This window comes from Vanacampus margaritifer, chromosome 11 (assembly GCF_051991255.1).
Source record: "Vanacampus margaritifer isolate UIUO_Vmar chromosome 11, RoL_Vmar_1.0, whole genome shotgun sequence".
NCBI classification, from domain to species: domain Eukaryota; kingdom Metazoa; phylum Chordata; class Actinopteri; order Syngnathiformes; family Syngnathidae; genus Vanacampus; species Vanacampus margaritifer.
This window is the reverse complement of record NC_135442.1, coordinates 13,727,758-13,749,570: the sequence shown is the minus strand read 5'-3', so window position 1 is coordinate 13,749,570 and position 21,813 is coordinate 13,727,758. Positions and strand designations below refer to the sequence as shown.

At 41.4% G+C, this 21,813-nt stretch overlaps 1 protein-coding gene and 1 long non-coding RNA gene across 3 annotated transcripts; one reads left to right on the top strand and one right to left on the bottom strand.

Moving 5' to 3' along the window:
- Positions 1–1,023: 1,023 nt before the first annotated feature.
- On the top strand, positions 1,024–21,790 carry dcaf6 (ddb1 and cul4 associated factor 6). 2 transcript variants are annotated; one of them, XM_077579057.1, is made up of 19 exons: positions 1,042–1,468; positions 5,261–5,322; positions 5,831–5,923; positions 7,782–7,967; positions 8,042–8,155; positions 8,764–8,899; positions 9,099–9,310; positions 11,019–11,112; positions 12,476–12,595; positions 12,691–12,969; positions 14,913–14,972; positions 16,285–16,459; positions 16,537–16,640; positions 17,930–18,236; positions 20,138–20,276; positions 20,674–20,830; positions 20,912–21,000; positions 21,140–21,245; positions 21,317–21,790. In XM_077579057.1, exons 1-19 carry the CDS (start codon positions 1,381–1,383, stop codon positions 21,373–21,375), a joined length of 2,580 nt encoding a protein of 859 aa, XP_077435183.1. In that variant the 5' UTR covers positions 1,042–1,380; the 3' UTR covers positions 21,376–21,790. The 2 variants fall into 2 exon arrangements, with proteins under 2 accessions (XP_077435184.1, XP_077435183.1); XM_077579058.1 differs by lacking the exons at positions 20,138–20,276; positions 20,674–20,830; positions 20,912–21,000; positions 21,140–21,245; positions 21,317–21,790 and adding an exon at positions 18,329–18,980 and having other exon boundaries at positions 1,024–1,468.
- On the bottom strand, positions 19,053–19,887 carry LOC144060002 (uncharacterized). Its single transcript, XR_013295820.1, has 2 exons — positions 19,813–19,887; positions 19,053–19,719 (listed from the first exon to the last, which is right to left on the bottom strand). It is a non-coding gene; the product is annotated as an uncharacterized LOC144060002 (long non-coding RNA).
- Positions 21,791–21,813: the final 23 nt, after the last annotated feature.

The window sequence follows — 21,813 nt, the reverse complement described above, 5'->3', positions numbered from 1 at the left end:
TGATTCCATTGAATTCTTTGTTCTGGTTAATACAGTCATTCCAAATCACATTGTGTCACGTGAACATATGTCTTGTATTTTCATTTGCCTCGAACGCTTTGAGGTCAGAACTAACACAATCCAGGTGGGATTATTCTGATTTCCAACTTCCCCGAATGCAACATTTATCCTCAGTGAAAGGACTCTCGCTCTCCGCTCATGGAAAAGCATTGCACTTTAGGTCGCTGTAATTTGATTTGTAAGGATTATTTTGATTTGAAAATGTGATCAAATGTTGTTTGACTACTATAACAATATGCCTGGTTTGTATGCTAGTCACAGGCAAAAGCAATACAAAACCAGGCTGTACCGTGGAAATTAAGCGTTGTATTGCGGAAATATAAGAAATGCCCCAGATGTTTGGAATTGTCAATACCTCGTTAGTAAGGGGGGAGTACAATTTTCAGTACATTAATTTTTCATGAGCGCTTTATTTTTGAGAACCTAATGGAGCAGTTACATAAAAGATGTTTTTCTCAAATGGAGGTAAAATAAATTTAGAAAGTAGCAGCTAGGCAAAATGCCTTAAAAAATTATTAATTTGTGTAAATATTGCAGTAAAATATAAGTTAATAATAATTTAATTCATAAAATAAATGTTGCTTATTTTCATTGTCTCCCCATAGCACAATGGTTCGACACAACTTAGCATCACCTGTCCGTCATTTCAAAACTTAATTATTTTTTGAACAAATCAAACACTTTTACAAATTGACTAAGACCCCAAAAGAGGACAGTTAATGGCGATAATGTTATGTGCGCAAATCTTTATAATTAATATATTTCGATTTCACAAAAGTTTTTTTTAACGCTTTATTGGTCAACGTGCACAGTCAACAACATACATCGCAAAAGTCACATTAAAGTAGTGCAAGTTCAAACCAACAATATTAATTATGCAAAATAGGCAGCTCGATTTCCAAAAAGTTCAAGAAAAAAACCCACCTCTAATGTTCCGCCCGAATTAGTTGCACGAACTCCCAAATCGAGCGCACTCTTGCTCCATCTTAAATCTCGCTGCTTATCGCGTTCTTTGGATACAGCTGATCTTTCTCCTGCCTGCTAGACAAAATAAAGCAGGCCAGGCTAGCCGGACGCACATTTACTCGTTCAGGGAAAGCAGGCGTCAGCTGTCGGCGGACAAGCAAGACGAGACTGCCGGGTCACTGGTCAGGCATCAGGAAACTTCTCTTCTCACTTCCCGCCATGAAACTCTGCGCTGTCCCTTTGAGCTAACGTTAGCATCGTCCCGACTGACAGGGACCGATGGCCAAAGAAATCCCTGAGGCGGTTAGCTTAAATTTCAATGTTGTTGTTTATTAAAAGCCACGCTCGGTCAACATGTCCTGCTCCGGCAACCTGGTTTGGGATGTAAATAAACGCCTCATCGGATACAACGAGCCAAACACCATTAGGACGAATTATTTAGGTAAGAAAAATTACAAATTGAGAAAAGCTAACGTGTTTGGAACGTAGTAGAATGTATCCCTTGTTGTATGCGCCTCTACCGAATGTTTACCACAGAGAAGAACACTACATGTCCAACATCTAAATAATTTGACAGATTCACACTTGTAGTCTTATATTATTGCCATGTCTGGTTTATTTTGTTGAGAAAATTGCACTGCACTTGACTTACGAAGTGAATTATTTATCCGTCCTTTCTGCGGTGCCGCCAAGCTGTGTACACCTGATTGGGTTTAATTTAAGAGTAAGACTGAAGCCCCGAATAGGTGCGGCAGGTGCTGAGTTTTAGTCACTGCTGTATTTAGCTTGACAGATACACTTGAAGCTCTCATTGTGTTTAGTTACACTGCAGCAGCAGGAACAGAAACAGCAGCCCTCCCTGTTTATTTTTAGCCTGGTAAAGGGGGACCACTTGTGGGCTGTGTTCCAATCATTTGCAGAAGAGGGTTCTTAGATTTTTTTCCCCCTCCCCTCAAATCGAGACTTATATTTGAAACGTGATTCTGCCCCAGAACCAACCCCACTTGGAAAATATATCATCCTTTTCCATAACATTGTCATGCACATGAAACATAATTCCCCTTTTATGCCTGCTTGTTGACCAACAATTTATGAACTGCAACAATTGGGGGGGGGGGGGGGGGACCACCTGTGAATCATATTTCATAAACCCTGTCATATGAAACAATGCAAAGTGAATTTATTACACTGTCATTATGAACTCTTTATTAACTAATGTTTTAAGCAACAACATTAACCTTAAGGGGGAACTAACCCCAAGATATCAATACTCTGTTACTTTTTTTTGTGTGAGTGCATATCTTCTTTATCAGCTCCTCTTTACTTAAATCTTCTAAGTATTCAAAAAATAATAAATAAGAACATCACATCCTCCTTTGTGTACTTGCTTATGTTGTAGCAGTAATAAATCAAATTTATCTGCAGGCTAAGCAGTTATAGAAGGAAATTAATGTGTGCGCTTTTGTGGCAGACAGTTTGTTGCTTCTTCACTGAAGCATTACAGTGATCCATGTTCACAAACCAGGCAAATGTATCTAATCTAACCAAAACTATATTTTTTTTTTCACTCGTTATTGTCTTAACAAACATCCAGACTCAATCTTAAGGTGTCAAGCTCAGTCATTCTCTGATCAATTGACCACCGATTGTGATCGGCCGATTTTTGTGGAAAAGTATGTGATTGGCATACAATTTGTCGATGAATGCCTTTCGTTGCCGATTTTAAAAACGATCACGCACAGCTTGCACTTTAAGCCTGCAGTCAAGGAGAGACCAGCCTGTGCGCAGTGAAGCCGTCCCCCTTAACACTGCATGGATGCGTGACAAACCAAACGAATGCATGCATGGCATGCATCAACATTTTTCTAACGTTAAAGAACAAACTAGTAACTGAATCATATAATTTGTTTGGGCATTTTCTGTACAGTACTCTTGATTTGAGATAATGTCCTCTTTTTGTATAATAAAGAGATGGCAATATGAAAAAACATGTAAATCAATTAATCAATTATTAAAATAATAGTTAGTGAGTAGTTCTAAAATTGAAAAATGTGCAGCTATTGCTTGTGATTGGTATCCGTATCGGCCAGTCTCCCTCATGGATGATCTGCAGTTTATCGGAATTGGCAGCATAAAACCCTGATCGGAGCGCCCCTAGTTAAGAGTGAGCGAAGAGGGATCGTTTTACAACACTTCTTAGACAGTGGATTGTTCAGGAGCATTTGTTCTCAAGCTGTTTTCAACACTTTAAAACAGTTAATAATGTGTAAAAACAACGGACCACATAGGGACAGATGAGTGTTATAACACCTGCAAAGTCCATCTCACCCTGCAATGTGTCAGCCTTGGAGTGTCCCGGTGACTGGTAACTCTTTTGCAAAAATGATTTTGTCCATCATGGCGCCGCCTTAGGTTGATTATAAGAATGATAATGATTGTTTAATTATTGCTCCACAAGCGTAGTACTAATCAGAATATTGTGGTTTGACTGATGCTGGCAAAACAATGTCATCTTTCAAGGGGTATTCAATGTTCATCTCTCCAATAAAAGACAATTCAATACGTACAGAGTCTCTAAATGGGGTGTGATACTATTGATTGGTGGTTTCTTTTGAAGTAGGGCTGTGCAATTAATCGAAATTCAGTTACAATTTAAATGATTATACTCCACAATTACAATTTACCAAATCAGCATAATCATGCAAAAAATGATTATTAACAAGAATTTTGAGTTGTTTAAATTTATACATTTGCACCTCTTTTAAATTCTAAAATAACTAATTTAATAAATGTTGTTGTGTGTCCAAAAGGAACTTGCATACTTATAGTGTTTCAAAGAATTTCATTTGTCTTAAATTAATAATTTTTACATTCAAACATTTTCTTGTTTTGTACCCAAAATATCTGATCGTCCTAATCGTGATTTCAATTATTACCAAATTAATATTTTCTTTATAATCGAGCAGCCCTATTTTGAAGTGTGATGATTTGGTTTGATCAAGTTTGTTTACGATTTGGTTTCATTTGGTACGGCTGAGTTTGAGAGGGTATGATGCACTTTCTTGTCATTTTACAATATGAATGAACTTGTCAGTCGGCTATAGTAAATAATGTGGCATTTCCTTCAAAGATATAAGCCGATATGTTTGCATTGTAATAAAATACGATTTGATAGCCATGCCGCAAGACTTCTCTTAGAGGTGGGTAAAAATGTCTATACAAAAATCCATTGTAGTATTTCCTTACAATTCAATATTTTGTCAGCAGAATTTAAATAACTGCAATGACGTAAGTAACTTGTATAACTACCCATTGCTAAACCTCTGGTCGACTCAAAACTCGATACAACTAGACAAATCATTGGGCTTGCATACTGCTGCTAAGCTCTGTCCACCATACACAGTAGGTAAATGCATCTCTGTAACCGCTATGAGTCAAAAAGAGTGGCTTTTACATGTGATGGTTGGAATACGACAGCAAGTGACCCCCTACGTAACTATCATTACTCATTTCAAATCGAATGAGTGGCAATTAGTGTCAAATGTTCTGCAGACCAGAACCCTGCATGGAAATCACCCAGGAAGCAATATATTGAATTTGCTGACAGAGGCAGTAAATCGTGGGTTTTCATGATTCACTTGAGTTTTTGGGTCTTTATACACAATGGTCATGTATTTTATTATTCATATTTTTATATATCACTTTTATACTCCATATGCACAAAGAAAGTATGTGCACATTTTTTTCCAGATGTTTTCTTGCTAAAACAATGTGATGAGACAAACCATGCATTTTTGTATTTCTATTTATTATCGATGTCATAGGATTTAATATTTTTTATGGAATTGAATCACAACCAATCATAATTCATAAGTCTTAAAAATATATATTTTATTTTATTTTTTTACATGCTTGACTTGCACACCTTTCAGCTATGCGGATTCTCCCGGGCATGACTCATTGATGTCTGAGGCTGGCTGTAAATCATGGAGCGTGGAGTTTTCCTGAGACTTGTGAATATCATCAAATCCATTCCCAAAAAATGAAGCACACTTTTAATATAAAAATACCTTATATAGCGAAATTGGTCCTGGGACGTGCACAGCGCTTACGTACGGGATTGCTTGGTCTAACACACTAACTACACTTTGAAGGAGAGCAACTGTGCTTGTCTCGTGGCAAAATGACCAACTTTGTGTCCTAAAAGATTCTCTTTCTTTGAATGTATCTCCAGGTAGAAGAGAGTTTGTTCAGCGGCTGAAACTAGAAGCAACGCTGAACGTGCACGATGGCTGTGTGAGTACCTGCCATGTTGAGTTCAGGCCCCGAGAAACCCGAACTGACAGATGAGTCACATGTCAAACTGTGTCACAAAACACTCAAACAACTGCAGCTGAAGTTGGCTTGCACATCATAACTTGTGCTTTTTCTTTTCATTACCTCTGCCAAGCACAAACCCAGAGACATAAACAAATAACTTTGTGGATTTGTGAGAACCTTAGGAGGCAAACGCGCACACACAGAGTTGACAACAGAAAAATAAATATCAGTGTGATATCCTTGATTTATTGACATTGACTCGACTGTTATCACCTCAGCGCCTTCAACTGCAAAAATATGAAGTCGTTGAACCCCTATTACACACTCTGTATGCGCAATTTACTGAGATCCAAAATAAGAGTTGTATTCAATAACATGTCACGAGACTGAGAGAGGTATTCATATTTGAGAAATAATAATTAATCCACTTCTGCTTTCACACAGCATTTCTTTTCATGTGTGCTTTCTCTTTCGCCCCCTTCAGGTCAACACGATATCGTGGAACGATACGGGGGAATACATCTTGTCAGGTTCAGATGATACCTACCTGGCCATTACCAACCCGTACAACAAAAAGGTCTGTATTGAACATTTTCAAATGGCAAATAAAGAAAGTTGAAATAATGTCTTCAACAATGTAGAAAAAAAAAAAAAAAGTACGCACTTAATATTGATCACTATCTTGTAAATAACATAATGCATAGGTGTAATTAGTGTTGTTCCGATACCGTGTTACCGTGCTTGGTCCCCGATTCCCAGAAACCCAGTTTTGCCGTGTCAGCCGATACCATACCGATATTGTACCGATACCTAGGGTTTCAACATGAAAACGCTGCCCTGCCATTGGTTCATAGCATTCAAGGGGCCAATAGGATATCTTGAAAACGTCACAATCAGTGAATGCCGTGCACGAACAAGACGCAAGATGCTGCATTCAAAGTCCTATATTAACTTCAGAAATAACGGTATCGGCATGTTACTTGTTAGTACTCGCCAATGCCGATACCACTGTTTTACTAAACAACACTAAGTGTAATGCATGTCTTTTTGTTTTGTTTTTTCATTTGTTTATTTTTTTTTAAATGGGACAGAACATAATAAACATTTACAAATGTAAATATGTCTGGAATTATAGCTGTTTGACTACTGGTTCATGACACCCATTAGTTTCTCACGTGTGCTTCATGCATGTCGTTTTTCAACATTTGAATAGAAAAAGTGCTGCATTCCACACACAACCAAACAAAATGCCAAACAAAACATGTATTTCATTCTTTTTTTCATGCTCATTTTATTGAGGTTTGGCCTGTAAAAGTGGCACGTCGAAACTTCAAATGGCCAAGTTTTGTGTGACTTATTTGACTTTTGGTAAAATGATGCATCTTATAACTTCATGGAATGCGCTTTGCTAAAAAGCACTAGAAAAAGTACTGAAATGACCAACAGAGCGTCAAAAGTCACATTTTGAAGTGGATTTTAAAGAGGTTCAGATGATGGATGGTTAGCACGTTCTGCCTCACAGAGCAGAGGTCCTTGGTTCAAATCTGGCCCCTGGACTTGCTGTTTGGCGTTTGCATGTTTTCTCCCGGTACTTCGGTTTACTCGCACATTCCAAAGACATGCCTGGTAGGTTAATTGAACACACTGACTGAATTGTCCCTAGCTGTAATTGTGAGTGTGGATGATTGTTGGTCTGTGCCCTGCGATTGGCTGCCAACCAGTTCAGGTGTACCTTGACTACTTCCTATTGAATGTTGAGAAAGACTCCCGCATGCCAGTGACCTTTGTGAGGATAAGTGGTTCGGATAAGGGCTGGATGGATGGATTTTAACGACACGGTTTGGTCAAATTCAGAATTGTATGTCTCCACAAAAACATTTTGCAAGAAAGAAAAAGCTCACAAAGATTGAGTCCTTTAAGCCTCACTGAACGACATTCTTTCAAGGCGCACTAACGTCTGGTGTGATGTCACGCATGCTGTATGGAAAGGTCAAAATGCAAAGCTTTGTGTGAAATTCTGAATTGTACAACTTGAGAGCCATTCAACTGTGATGAAACCAGAGATGCAAAGATTGACAACTCATTGATTAGCAAATGATTTGATATTTTGATAATCAATTGTTTGGAAAACAATTGATTTTAAAATGATCAAAATTCTAGAGATTTCAGCCTCGGAACAGTAAATATTCTCAGATATCTTAAGTCCTCCATGAAATCAGACTGATATCGTTGTGTTTTTACAAAATAAGACATTGGCAGGCATCTGCTTTTACTTTGCACTGTCAGTTTGAAATTATGTCCTGTTTTTGATTCAAGGGATGGAAATCAACACTTTTTCAAATGAATCCATTGAAATAATCGTTAATTGCAACCTATGATGAAACTAACTGTTCCCACTTTTTTAGCGCCATCTTGTTTCTGCATGACTTCCTCAGGTCAAAAAGTCAATACGGTCCGGCCACCGGGCCAATATTTTCAGCGCAAAGTTCATGCCCCACACAAACGACCAGGAGATCATCTCCTGCTCCGGGGACGGAATCCTTTACTACACCCACACGGAAAAGAGTGCCGAGTTCAACAGACAGTGTCAGTTTACCTGCCATTACGGCACCGCCTATGAGGTTAGACAAAAACACGTCACAAATCCCTGTGTTGACAATGTTCTCCTAATTTGGTCGTTGGCTGTGTCGCCCAGATTATGACTGTACCAAACGACCCCTACACCTTCCTATCATGCGGGGAGGATGGCACTGTGCGATGGTTCGACCTCCGCATGAAAACCAGCTGCACGAAAGAGGACTGCAAAGATGTACGGTGGTGACATGTTTGTGCTGTGTTTGCTGTTCAACAGAAAAAAAAACCTTTTTGTGTTTTATTGAACCAGCAATTAACTTGAGTGGACGTAACAATCCTGCTCCATCAAGTCAAGTTTCATTCACAAACATCACTTCTTGCACCTGATTCGGTGTTTTTCGAGATTGCATTACACTCACTGGGCAGTTCATGAAGCACACATGCGCAATGAAATTGTATCCAATACAAGAACTTTTTGTGCAGTGTGTGTGTGTGAAATTCGGCAATTAGTTTCAAGGCTCAAAATAAGTGGTTTTGCGTCGCAGTCAAAAATGGCTTTTTGCCCCTTGTTTTAACACATGAAATAGCAAAACTGAGAATCAAACGCTGAGACAACCCAAAGAAAAGTAGAAGAAAAAGAACCACAGAGACTGACCTAAATATCTTTGCTTTTTGTGTGTCACTTTGCTGTTTGACAGGACATCTTATTATTATTATTATTTTTAATTATTATTTTTTTGCCTGGAGAGCTCAGTATTGTTCATTTGACATGTCATCATCATTGCTCTCCTTTTTTTTTTATATATATATATTTTTTTATATATATGATTATATGTTTGACAGGACATCCTGATTAATTGCCGGAGAGCGGCAACGTCCATCTCGATCTCCCCGCTTATGCCCTACTACCTGGCGGTGGGCTGCTCGGACAGCTCCGTGCGCATCTATGACAGACGCATGCTGGGCACCAGGGCCACAGGTAAGTCCGCACTGCACTTGCAGGGAAAATAATCATATGTCGCCTTTCGATTTATACTTGTAATTCCCAATGACAGACTGCGGTAATAATGATATCCTTATTCTTTAACATAAATCAAGGATGTGGAAACATGTTTCTATCAGACTGCCCCAGCTGGCTCTGGGTTCGCGACTGATAAAGCTATGGATCCCTTTCCTAGGTAACTACATGGGCCGCGGGACGACGGGCATGTGCGTGAGGTTCGTGCCCGCTCATCTGTCCAACAAGTCGTGTCGCGTGACGTCGCTATGCTACAGTGAGGATGGCCAGGAGGTGCTGGTCAGCTATTCATCCGACTACATCTACCTGTTTGACCCCAAAGACGACCAAGCCCGAGAGCTGAAGGGCCCCTCGGAGGAAAGGAGAGAGGAGGCAAGTACGACAGAGATCTCAGTGCGAGCTAGCTCGCGCAAGCTAACCTTGCCTTCTCTCGGCCGGCAGACCACTAACCACTGATGTCTTGCCAGGCTTGCCCCCCCAAAAATGGAGAAAACTAAGATAGTGAAAAAAAGTTTACGCAGGGGTGTCCAAACTTTTTTCCTCCAACGGAAAAATAGGGCCCCTTTATTATGTTAATCACCAAAATGAGAACCAAAGCAAGAGACTTCAGGAGTAAGTTGATATATTTGAAGATCATTCGTTAGACCTTGACAAAGAGCAGAAAGTGGAGGAAACTATTTTTGCGGGAATGAAAAGAAATTTAGTTGCAATAATTAGTTGTCAGGTTTTGCAACATGGAAAAGTAGCGGCTTTACCAAACAATAACGATGTGGCTTGAGATGACCCTCTAGTGCTGGGGTGTCAAACTCGTATTAGCTCAGGGGCCGCATGGAGGAAAATATATTACTAAGTGGGCCAGATCGGTAAAAGAAATGGTATTTAACCTAAAAACAATAGCCGTCAATTATATGCATATTTTGGCTATTTGTGGGCCGGCCCTAAATTACGAAGCTCAACTGTAATAATATTGTTCAAAAAAATAACACAAATTATTATATAATATTTGTGCTCCCAGTAATTGAATTTGTGTCATATTTAACACGTTTGTCGTTCTATGATTTAAAAAAATATATATATATTTTTTAAACAAACCGTGACTTCAGGTTGTGTGTAAAATACATGACATTCAGGACGATCCTGTGTACAAGTTGCATTGCTTATCTGACTGCTTGTGAAATTACAAATGTATATGTTTTGATTGTGGCCAGCTGCTTAATTGGTCCGACATACAATGAATACATACATACATACAAAAAAAAGTTTACTTTACAAAATCGTCTTGCGGTTCGCATTAAACCCCTTTGTGGGCCTGATCCGGCCCGCGGGCCGTAAGTTTGACCCTCCCTGCTCTAGTTCAAACCGTAAGGTAGATCGACTGTTGCAGCGTGGCAAATGGAGCAAATCAGCCAGAAAATTTAAGTGAGGAGAAAAGAAACAGGCATGCTCTTATTTGAACCACTGTTGCAGTGTTTTTCCTACACTCAACCGTGGAGGTCATGACATGGGAGCGCTTAGTTTGGAAAGGGGATCCGTCCGAGGAATTGCGTCTTAAATGTGCTCCATCATGGTGCCAGTGTTTCAAAGCCTCGTGATTTCAGCTGTGGCGAGATGCAACCCAACATTCCTTTCCAAATACAGCAACCCATGCACACTGTGTTCCCACTCGCCTCAAATAGTTCAAGTGGATGTTCTGTTTGTGGTGGGCGGTGGGTCTCCCCCCCCCCTCCACCTGCAGCTCTACTTCCTCTGATTGAGTGTGCACGTCACTCCACTTGTTACCACCTCAGACTTCCTCTTTCAAGTGGGTGATACTCTTTAAGACCTCTGTCTTCTATTTTTGTCCCTTGCCGAGATGGAGGGAGACAGCATGGGAAAGGGTGGAGGGGGTGGAGGGGCCGAAGGGTAATGGAAAGTGAAGGCAACGTCGGTGGTGTGCCGTGAGAGAAGGGCAAACTGACTGAGATGTGCAGTGTTTGGCTTTGGCAGCGCAGCTATTTTTGAACACGCTTTGATTGACAAACTGCTAATCTCAGTGCGTGTGCGTGTGCGTGCGGGTGCGCGTGCGCGTGCGTTTCCACAGCTGAGGCAGCCGCCAGTGAAGCGCCTCCGTCTGCGAGGTGACTGGTCAGACACCGGACCCCGAGCTCGTCCCGAGAGCGAGAGGGAGAGGGATGGTAAGTATATCACGGTTGACCGCCAACAACATGACGCCTGCAAATTCATCTCCACTTGGCCGATATTCCAACAAGTCAGAATAAGCTCATACAAACATAATACACTCATTGACTACACTTATACAAAGTACAGAAATTAATTTAAATTGTGTTTTTTTCCATATCAAGAGTTTAGGCACTCAATATTTTGTGGCTGCCTGTGTGTGTTTTAAAAGCAGATAAATTTGTTTCACAGGAGGCAACACTAATGCAATTTAGTTAAGCCTAAATGGGAGAGGAAAACCCCACCAAAGTAGTTTTTCATGACACAAAAAACATTTAAAGATGCCCTTCATTGTTTACAGCCAATCTAGATGGCTCATTTCATTAGCTTTGCTACCTAACATTTGCTGTACAGTAATGTCACCTTTTTGCCAGCCCCACCTCGGGAAAATACATTTTGTATTTGGGTAGTTATTCTCCCTCACAGGAGCGCTTGCCGTTCACTATGGCGCAGCTCATGAAGGTGGGGTAGCGGGGTAAACAATTCTGTTTTCGTGTGTGGAACCTGAGTGGCTGTATTTAAAACAATTGCATCGCTTCATTTATAACATCCACAGAGATTTTCTTGTGGACAGGTCACAATTTTCCTTGTTGTCATTAGTGTCAGGGCTGAGCTGGAGTCTAATGTATCTCAGCGGAGTTTGAGCAAGAGACGGATGGGGTACACTGTAGACTGGTCAACAGTCAATCACGGGGCACATAAGTATAGAATAGATAAAAACTTAACACTCACATTCACACCTATGGACAATTTAGAGTGCTAGAATGAATTAAGCATTCTGACTTGGCATTCATGTTTTTGGAATGTGGGAGGAGGTCACAGTTTTATTTGGTTTAAAGTTTCCGTGTTTATAAGTTGTAACAGTACTTGAGAGCTCAACATAACCCCAAAATGGTGTCCCAATCCTCACTTCACATGGCCTTATGTCATTCCCGTCAGTGAACAGTTGCAATAGAGCTTACATTATTTTGGAAGCTGTTTTTTTCCTTTGAACAACTTGCATGCAGTTTTATAAGCAGTTGGAAGATGCATGGCAGGATACATTAATTTGTGGTCATCTGTGAATACGACAATCTTTTCATCGTCATTTGTTGGATCTCATTAGATTGTGCAAGTGTATCTCATGTTGTGTCCAGTGACAGTACATCTCATCAACTCCTGATATTTATGCATGTGTTGGTGTGTTATATGTAACCCGAACTTCTTTCATCAACTTGTCACGTCCTTTATTCTTAGTCGTGTTTGTCATGTTGCGCCCCTTAATGATGCAGAAAATAAACACATGCTATAGTTGTTACTCTTTCTATTTTTCTCTTCCAGGGGAGCAGAGCCCCAATGTGTCTCTTATGCAGAGGATGTCGGACATGTTGTCACGCTGGTTTGAGGAAGCCAGTGAGGCTCAGAGCAGTAGAGGAACTCGCCCTCAGTCGCGACCCCGAGGTGTAACTTTTTTTTTTTTTTTAATAGACATATTTTAAATAAGAATTGTTTATTAGGTGTCTAATATGTATTATTTGTAATCGTCTTAATTCCAGGAACGGCTGTTCGCCCCAATATTCCCGCTGCCGCTGTAGGTGCCTCCAACCAGGGGACCAGCGCCCCCCAGAGGCCTGCAACAACCGATGCAGCGGATGTGCGAACCAGTCCTGCTGTGTCCTCTTCCTCGTCCGCATCAGCAGCAGCTGCTACCGTACTTCCCTCTTCCGGCACATCATTAGTCGAGAGGTCAGCAGAGTCATCCTCAGGGTTGCAGAGACAGACGACTCCCACTGCAGGGACCACGGCACCCGCCGTGTCGGAGACGGCGCTGTCCGGTAAGTGTCCCCCTGGCGTGTATATTATAAAATGTGACATTTTATAGAAGAAATACTCTTTGATTGTTCATAGTTGAGAGTGCTAACTGGCCATATGGGTGAAATTAGATAGCTAAAATACCATCGATGCCAGAAAATGTACCTTTAAACGGTGTGCAAAGTTGACATTTTGATGTTGGCCCCTCTCATGACTATAAAAAATAGTTTGATGAAGCATTGAAACACAGGATAACTGTCTTAATTTGTAGAAAAATATCATATGTCTCTTTTTAATGTTTGAGTAGTCTACATGGGTGTGGGCGCGTGTAGCCTTTCTTCGCAAGCAGCAGTTCCTCTCCTTCAGCATCATGTCCTCCACTTCCTCTCCTCCCCTCCATAATATCCACCCTTTCTCCCTCCGCCCCTCCGTCAGAGTACGGCCCTCATCGGCTGCCCATAAGTTTAGTGTGTAGGCGTTTGCAGAGGTTACTTCGCCTGGCCGACCCCCCAGGACAGGGGCGGCGAGCGGCCCCTTCTTCTGCCTCCTCCTCCTCCTCTTCCTCTGCACCCCCAGAAAGACTGGAAGCCACTGCTGCTCCTGAGACGCAACCCCATTCAGGTTACCCTCACCCCAACCCCCCTTTGTGTCTTTTTTTTTCTTTTTTGCCTGCCCCCCGCCCCCTCCTCTCCTTGCCATCTTACCCTTGACATGCTTATGTAAAGCCAGTTAGGCTCCACAATGACCACTAATCCCACTGTGATCACCCCTCCATTCACAGAAATACCACCATGTGCTTATTAACATGCCACTAGCCTCTTTTACGTAGATATCAATTTCATTCATTCACCATAACAGGACGGTCAAAGAGTGTGTGGAACTTCACACCCATGTCCCGCCATTATGGGATATACCATTTACAGTATGACTCTAATATTGTACAAAAAGGAGGCCCGTTGGCGGGACAACTTGGTCACCCCTTAAGTTGTGCAAGAGGGCAGAAAAATCTTTTATGCAACGTTACTGCAAACTTTGTGCATCAGAGCCAAAACAAAAACCCAGCAAGGGTAACTAATATTGCTTTCACATAGTGTTAGGACATACTCAATCAAATGTGTCAGTGCTAAAATACAGCATAGACAATGACAATTGCTTTAAACAAAACAGCACACCCCAGTGCTGACATTATGGGATATCTAACACGCAGGTGGCATCCCGACTTTACGGCCCTGGTACTTCCTTTGAAAATGGAAAATTGTGTTGTCTCTGTAATTTATACAGAACAAACATGGCTAAGAGGAGAGCAAATACATTACAACATTCCCTGCCCTGCCTTTCCCGCATTCTCATGTTTGACACGTGGCTCAGACATGACCACAGATTCAAAGGGTACAATATTTGCAGGACAGTCTGGTTGTGTAACTTGGAAAAAATACCCTCCTGAACACGCTGTGTGAAAGGCGATTATTAAAGCCTTTCTGTAGCGCCTCTTGTAACATGCTGCATCACCGCAGTTTCACTTGCTGCCCTAACCCTGTTAGAGTGGCCCCAGCATGTACAGAGTAGACTATTTGCTTTACTGGCAGTTCATATATTTTACAACGGTTTGAAGTTCCTTCTCCAATAATTTACCTTTGCTGTTGTGCTGACCGCATGTCTGGCATCATGTGTAAGGGAAGGAGGAGCAGCATTTACTGCATTGCCAAGTATGAATTAAAGATGCTATATTAATGTTCTTCACAGCCAGTTATATCAGTCAAGGTTTGTTGGTGGTGTTGTGCAACAACTAATTTCTAATAGACCGCATTTTTTTCTCTTGTTTAATTTAGGAGACATCGTCTGAATGCAATGAATCGATTGCTTTTATTCATTGACTGTGCATTGTGACTGTGCAATTCCAATGTTTGGCCTGCAGGTGGTGCTTATCTTTATTTTATTTACAGCTTGTTTTATTTTTGTGTTGCAGATTCTCCTTCATCGGTGGTTAACAAACAGCTGGGATCCATGACTCTGGATGAGCAGCAGGGTGTGTCTTGAAACCACACGTTCCCACTCCTGTCTTCTAATGAGATTGATATAAATTTTTTATAAAACATGAATGCTTCAGAGATTGGCGCTAACTTTTGGTAGGCTTTGTTTTCCTACAAAACTAAAGCAAGAGAAACATGCGCAAGTATAATACATCACTGCAAACAACTACTGCAAATAATGAGCATCACTTAAGTGTCACTTCCTGTTCTAGCCCCAGTGCGGATTCGCGAGCTAACAGCCACCTATTTAACATGTTGAATCCGCCAAAGACACCCCGGAGACGCTATCCAATGGGATCCAACGTTACGACATTGATTTATACATTATTCAGACAGCACATACCGATGGCCGGCTTCTTCCTGACTTCTGAAGTCTGATTGATGTATCGAGGCCTTTCGTCTCTCAAATGAGTTGTCATGTCAAAAGTACTTTCGTGACACCAATTACTACTTTCCTATTAGCCGTGGCTTTGGTGCCATCTTGTGGCATTTTATAGTGTTATAGAAAGAGGACAAAAATATGTGAATGTGAGTTTTTCTGCAATTAGATCAGGACAGGTTGCACAGAAAAACCATGAATAGATGAATCTGTGGATTGTGGGGTTTCACTGAATTACAATTTGTTGATGGAAAATGAAGGTCTCGACAAAATACAAAGAACTATTTTGGACAACTGCCAAGAAACAGCAAGACTGAGTAGGGACAAATAAGTTGTGTTGCTCTTCCCGCTGACATAAACATGGACACACAACATGGAGTGATCATGTGGTCCACTGCAACGCCAATTGTCGTTTAACGTCATCTTTAATACAGTGTTCCCTTGTTTTTTGCTGGGGTTCGGTTCCAAAAATTTCCTGCAATAAATGAAATCCGCGAAGTAGTTGTCTTTTATGTTTTACATTTATTATACATGTTTTAAGGCTCTAAAACCCCTTTACCACACAGTTTATACCCTTTTCTCACTGAGGCATTTACGTTTTCTCACATTTCACTCGTTTAAACATTTTCTCAATGTCCAAACCTTCATGAATTTTATAAAAAAAAAAATGCATGCAAATTTGCACACAAAAAAATCTGCAAGACCGCTAAAAGTGAACCGCGTTATAGTGAGGGAACACTCTGCACAGGGGCCTCATTTAAGACATGTAGACGCTTTACTGGCATCTGTATGTGCTAATGTTTTGGTTCATGACAAGTTATCTCTTCAGTATCTGTAAGTGAACAATATATCTATGAATTGATTTATTTATTTATTTGTTTTGCTGATTCTTCCTGTTGGTACGTTGCGTGTGCGCACTCACCTCACAGGAGGCGTATCTGTTCCACTATCTGATGATGCTCGTCTGCCAGCAAAATGCAGCCCTCCTTCCACCTCCACTTCCAGCACCAGCCGATCCAGTGCGGCGGAACCGGTGCTCAGCTTGCACTACAGCTCGGAGGGAACTACCGCCAGCACCATCAAGCTGGACTTCACTGATGAATGGTAAGCCCATGGAAGACGTTTTTGTCCATAAACAGTGCATAAAACAGTTATGTTGTGAAATGTTTTTTCTTCTTCAGGAGCAGCAGCACATCCACCTCTCAGGGCAGCGGCGGTCCCAAAGCATCTGACACAGTGCAGAGCCGACAGAGTGTATCCACAGAGAACCCTGTGCTGGAGCAACGTGAGTTATGTCTTTACCATCAAATGTTAACATATCAATGGTCAAGTATAATCTAAGAAAACATGAGCACTGACAAAACACAGACCTCTTCCAAGGCAAAAAACCTTCACTTGAAAAATGGTTATTTTTACCTGATTTTGTCCAGTAAAAAGTTTGACACTCAAAACAAATCGCAAATGTAAAAATTAATTTGTGATTCTTTGGGGAATAATAATGTTTGAGCTGTCAATGCCTCTGATACCACAAAGGCTGATTGTCAAACTTATAAAATGACACTTTTAATTCTTCATTCATTTCATGTACATGTACTTTGCAGTGTACCTGAAAGGAAAGTGGTACGGCTATCAATTAGCACAGCAGTTCTTAACATTTTTTTTTACCTCGGAGCCCAATTTTTTCTCGTACAAAGTGGCCTCGGGCCCATTCACGTATTCCTGTACATATTATATTCTGTTGACTTTTATGTTTGTATTCATAAATCAAAATAAATAATAATTGGACTTTACCTCTGGAAAAAAAGATGGAAATTGTTTTCTTTTGGTGAGGTTTGTCATAACCTTTGATTTTTCTTTTTAAATACTTGTCCCTGATTTTCACTGTTAGCCCCCCCCCCCCCAACTTACTATGTAAAAGTAAATAACCAACTTGTGTCTTATCACCACCTAGTGGCAGAAAGCTATTATTGTGACTGAGAATCTCAATAAATCAACAACTCTGATGTACTGACTTGATAATATATGGTGCCCTTGCAGCCCAAAGGTGAAAATGTGAAAATCTTTTGTGCGGCCCCCTCGTTGGCGCTTATGTCTGGCAAAGTTGGGCCGCAGCCCTATGGTTAAAAATTACTGGATTAGCAGACGCAAACAAACAGCAGAGTAGAATCACTGCATAGCAAAAAAAAAACTTTTATACAATGGTTACATATTCACAGGTGCCGCCAAAATCTAATGTTGGTGACCCACCACAAACATTTCTGTGGGAAACATTGTGGCTGTAATGTCTTATTTTGCGGCTCTGATAAATGGGGTCATCAATTAAGATGTTACACTATTACAAAAACTATCGGCTTTTCCAATATAGCCGATCAGATTGATGGAAAATCGACATATATTTTTTAGGTCCTTCCCAATAAGGTGCATCAACTGTACTGTCATTGTGTTATAATCTTTTTTTCTTTAGCTTCTTCCTACATGTTTGACCAATGCCAAAAAGTGCTTCATCTGCCTAGATGTTTTTTTATTTTAACAGAGATATGAATCTTTTCCCCTCATCTACATTTGACTCTTTAGGGCAGCAGAGTGGAACAGATCCTCCCTGTGACGCCTCCTGTTCCAGTGCTCGCAACACACAGGCCGACAAAGGCCTATCGGAAGGCTCCTCTGAGGGGAACACCACGAAAAGGAGTCCTGCTGACCCGCCGGAGGACACTTCGGGGGACTGCCGGAGACAGGAGCCCCCAGGGGAGGAGGGGCCGGATGTGGTTGCTGCCGTAGATGAGGGCCAGAGCCAACCCGCAAGGGCGAACCAGGACTCTGACGACAGCGACGACGACCCCATCCTCATCCCGTCAACCAGGTTTAGAGGACAGGGTCAGAGGTACGTTACACAGGCAGACTCTCATGATCTCTACATGGTGCCGTTTCGAATTTGTCAACTTTTATCATTGATTGTCATACTGCATATTTTAGAGTAAATTCCAGAGGATCTGCAGTAGGAGATAGAATGATCAGGTAACGGTGTGTGTCATGAGGACAACTAACGCACACACACAGAAAACTAACTGTTGTGCATGTGGATACTGACTCCACTGAGTGTGTGATGCACCGAGTCGGACTCATACAAATGATGGATGAGAATAACTTGGCCATGGTACCCACAGACACATCAGGTAGCCCCCAAGGACCACATGAGTAGCCCAGAGGCCTGTTTTTAAAATAGCTCACTGGCAATGGGACATTGTGATTTTCATGGAATGTTGTTGAAGTGATCGTTTGAAAATATGTTTGTAAAGTGTTGCATATTGGTATTTATCCGTTTCCATTCGGATCACTTCACATTAAAAAAAAAACTTACACCAAATGTACTATGTGTAATAAAACATGTTAACGGTTGTTTACATCATATTGGGGCGGCATGGCTCAGTGGAAGAGTAGACGTCACTCAACCCAGAGGTTGGAGGTTCGATCACACGCCCTTGTGACCATGTCGAAGTGTCCTTAAGCAGGATACTGAAACCCCAGATGTTCCTGATGCTGCACTGAACGGGTGCAAAAGCGCTATACAAGTAAAGACCAAGACCATATTTGGTCATAGTGCCTACCTACCACTAGGCAGACATATTGTGTCAATGTATGTGTAGATACTAAAACAATATGTAGTGCTGTGCTTTATACAAAGATCAGGAGCCCGATATAAAGTCACATAATTTATTTGTAACAATTTGGCATGTAAAAAGGCACTTTCCCTTCAAGTTGTGTACTGCGTGGCTCGAACATGGACAGTGAGCCTTCACCTGGGTTTAAACTAAATACGCACGTGGCGGAAAAACCCGCAAATCCACATTACATTTCACAGCACTCCGGTATATTAAAAAAAAGTGTGATACTCTAGCACAAAACACAGCACCAAAAAAAAAAAAAAAAAAAACACCTGAAATGGCACCCGACATTGCAAACAGCAAAGCCCCACTGTGGCCAATCGGGCATCAGTAATGTTAAAGGAAGTGACCTGAAAATAACAATACAATAACAAAAATAAGTTAGCCCACCCTTCACAATTCTGCCAGCCCAACTAGACAGGTCAACGGTAGGGCGGATAAAATGAAAAGGCAGCCTATAATCGATCTAAAACGACAGCAGGTAGCAGCAGAAAATAACTGTAAAAAAACGGACAAAATTAGAGTATTTGCAATCATAAACTGTTTTAAAAAACGTAATTTAATCAACACTGAAAAGCATGTAAAACAATAAAAAGTTCTACCCATGCGTCGTAAGCGCCACACACACAGTTCTGCTTTACAAACACCTGAACGGCAATTCTTGCGTCGGGTAAGTCCTTGGCACCAAAGCCTCATGTAGTCCTGTCATACAAAAAGTTATTAAAACTAACACATAATTGCTATCTGCGTCACACACAAAACATCAAAGCTCAAAACAGTCTAAAAATCACTCACCAACAATTTCACTCTTGGTGAGCACATACATACGCACGAGCCCAGCAATCACTCTGGTACTCCACTGATTCTGGCGTTTTCACCACACACACACACACACACCTGCTATTGTTTAAACCTAATTTGGTTAAAGGACTACAGCGACCCCTTGAGGTGCCACTTGCTACAAATATGACACAGGATGATTTATTCAGCTTGAGTTCCAGTGACTGTTTTTTTGTTTTGTTTTTGCCTGTTACAAGCTTGAGCCAGTTCTAAATCAGAAGCATGAGGTTAATAAAAAAGCAGCTTGCGTGTTGAGTCACACGGTGTCCTCGTGTTTCAGACGCTCAGCAGCGGCTCGCATCCAGGAGTTGTTTCGCAGGAGGAAAGAGAGAAGGGAGATGGAAGAGAGCGAGACGCAGAACATCAGGAGGCCTTCGGTCAAAATGGTGTACAAGGGCCACCGCAACTCTCGCACTATGGTACACAGCTTGACGGCTTTCGGCCTTCATTTTATATAGTGCTTCTCCTAACCCAGCTGGCTTTAGGTGAGAGACCCTGGACTGCTCACCAGTCAATCGCAAGGCATATATTGACAAACAAGCATTCAGACACACAAATTAGCGTACATTAAAACTAAAGCAAAATTGAGTTAATTTTTGCCCATAGATGTGAAAATATGTGGCCTGCGAGTGTCTGGTGACAAATCCACAGTGTACCCACGCCTGTCTCAGTCCCATAGTCAGCTGGCATTGCTTCCAGCTCGCCCATGACTGTAATGAGGGCAAGTTCTATCGAAAACAACACACATGACACACTTTTTGAGTTCTAATCGTTTTTGTCTACTAAGCAAATGTTTGCTTTTCTTGTACCAACCAGATAAAGGAGTCCTGCTTCTGGGGCAACAAGTTTGTGATGAGCGGCTCCGACTGTGGCCACATCTTCATCTGGGATCGGCACACCGCCGAGCACCTCATGCTGCTGGAGGCCGACAACCATGTGGTCAACTGCCTGCAGCCACACCCCTTCGATCCCAGTGAGTCCCCCTTGAAACCGCCCCCACTTTATCGGCGACCTTTCACTCCACCACACTCATTGTTTCCCCTTTGCCATCCAGTTCTGGCCTCATCCGGCATCGACTATGACATCAAGATCTGGTCACCGTTGGAGCAGTCGGCATCTTTCAACAGTGTTCTTGCTGATGAGGTATGATCATTTAAACTTGATGTGGGAGCAGGCACTCCAGAGACCCAATTATTTATTTATTATTATTTGTATACAAGCCATTAGAAAGGCTAGTTTTTATAATATTTTCCTTTAAGATGTTTTTTTGTCCATCTGGCAGGTGATAACGCGGAATGAGCTGATGCTGGAGGAGACGAGGAACACAATCACAGTGCCTGCCTCCTTCATGCTGCGAATGCTGGCATCCCTCAATCACATCAGATCAGGTACACCTTTTGCACATGCTCTTGTCAACTTTTTTACCTTCAGATCCCCCAATTTGAGAACCTTTTTCCAGATCGTCTCGAAGGTGACCGCTCCGAAGGATCAGGCCAAGAAAATGAGGACGAGCATTAGATGGGTGATTTTTGTTTTTATTTTTTGGGGGCTGGAGAGCACTTCTTTGTACAAGTGTAGAATACTACCTTTTGAATACCCATTTCCCCGCCACCTTTTTTTTTTTTGTAAAGAGACTTTCTTACCAATGGTCATGTAAAAGAGTGAACTACGTTTGTGTGAAAGCAAAGGCGTTCTTATACATTACTGTGAGAGGCGGGTGGTGTTTAAGTGCAATATTATTCTCTGTCAGGAGCGAGTTATCATAATAGATTTTCAGTGTTATGTTGGATTTGAAGCAATGTAAACAAGGGTACTGGTTTGCTTTTATTGGAGAGGAGAGAAAAAAAAATAGCTCGTCTCGATAAAAATCTTTTTCAAAATTTGGAAGAAAAAAAATAAAGCTACAAGGCATCTTAAAGATGTCTGTGACAAATGTGCTGATGACCCATCATTTAG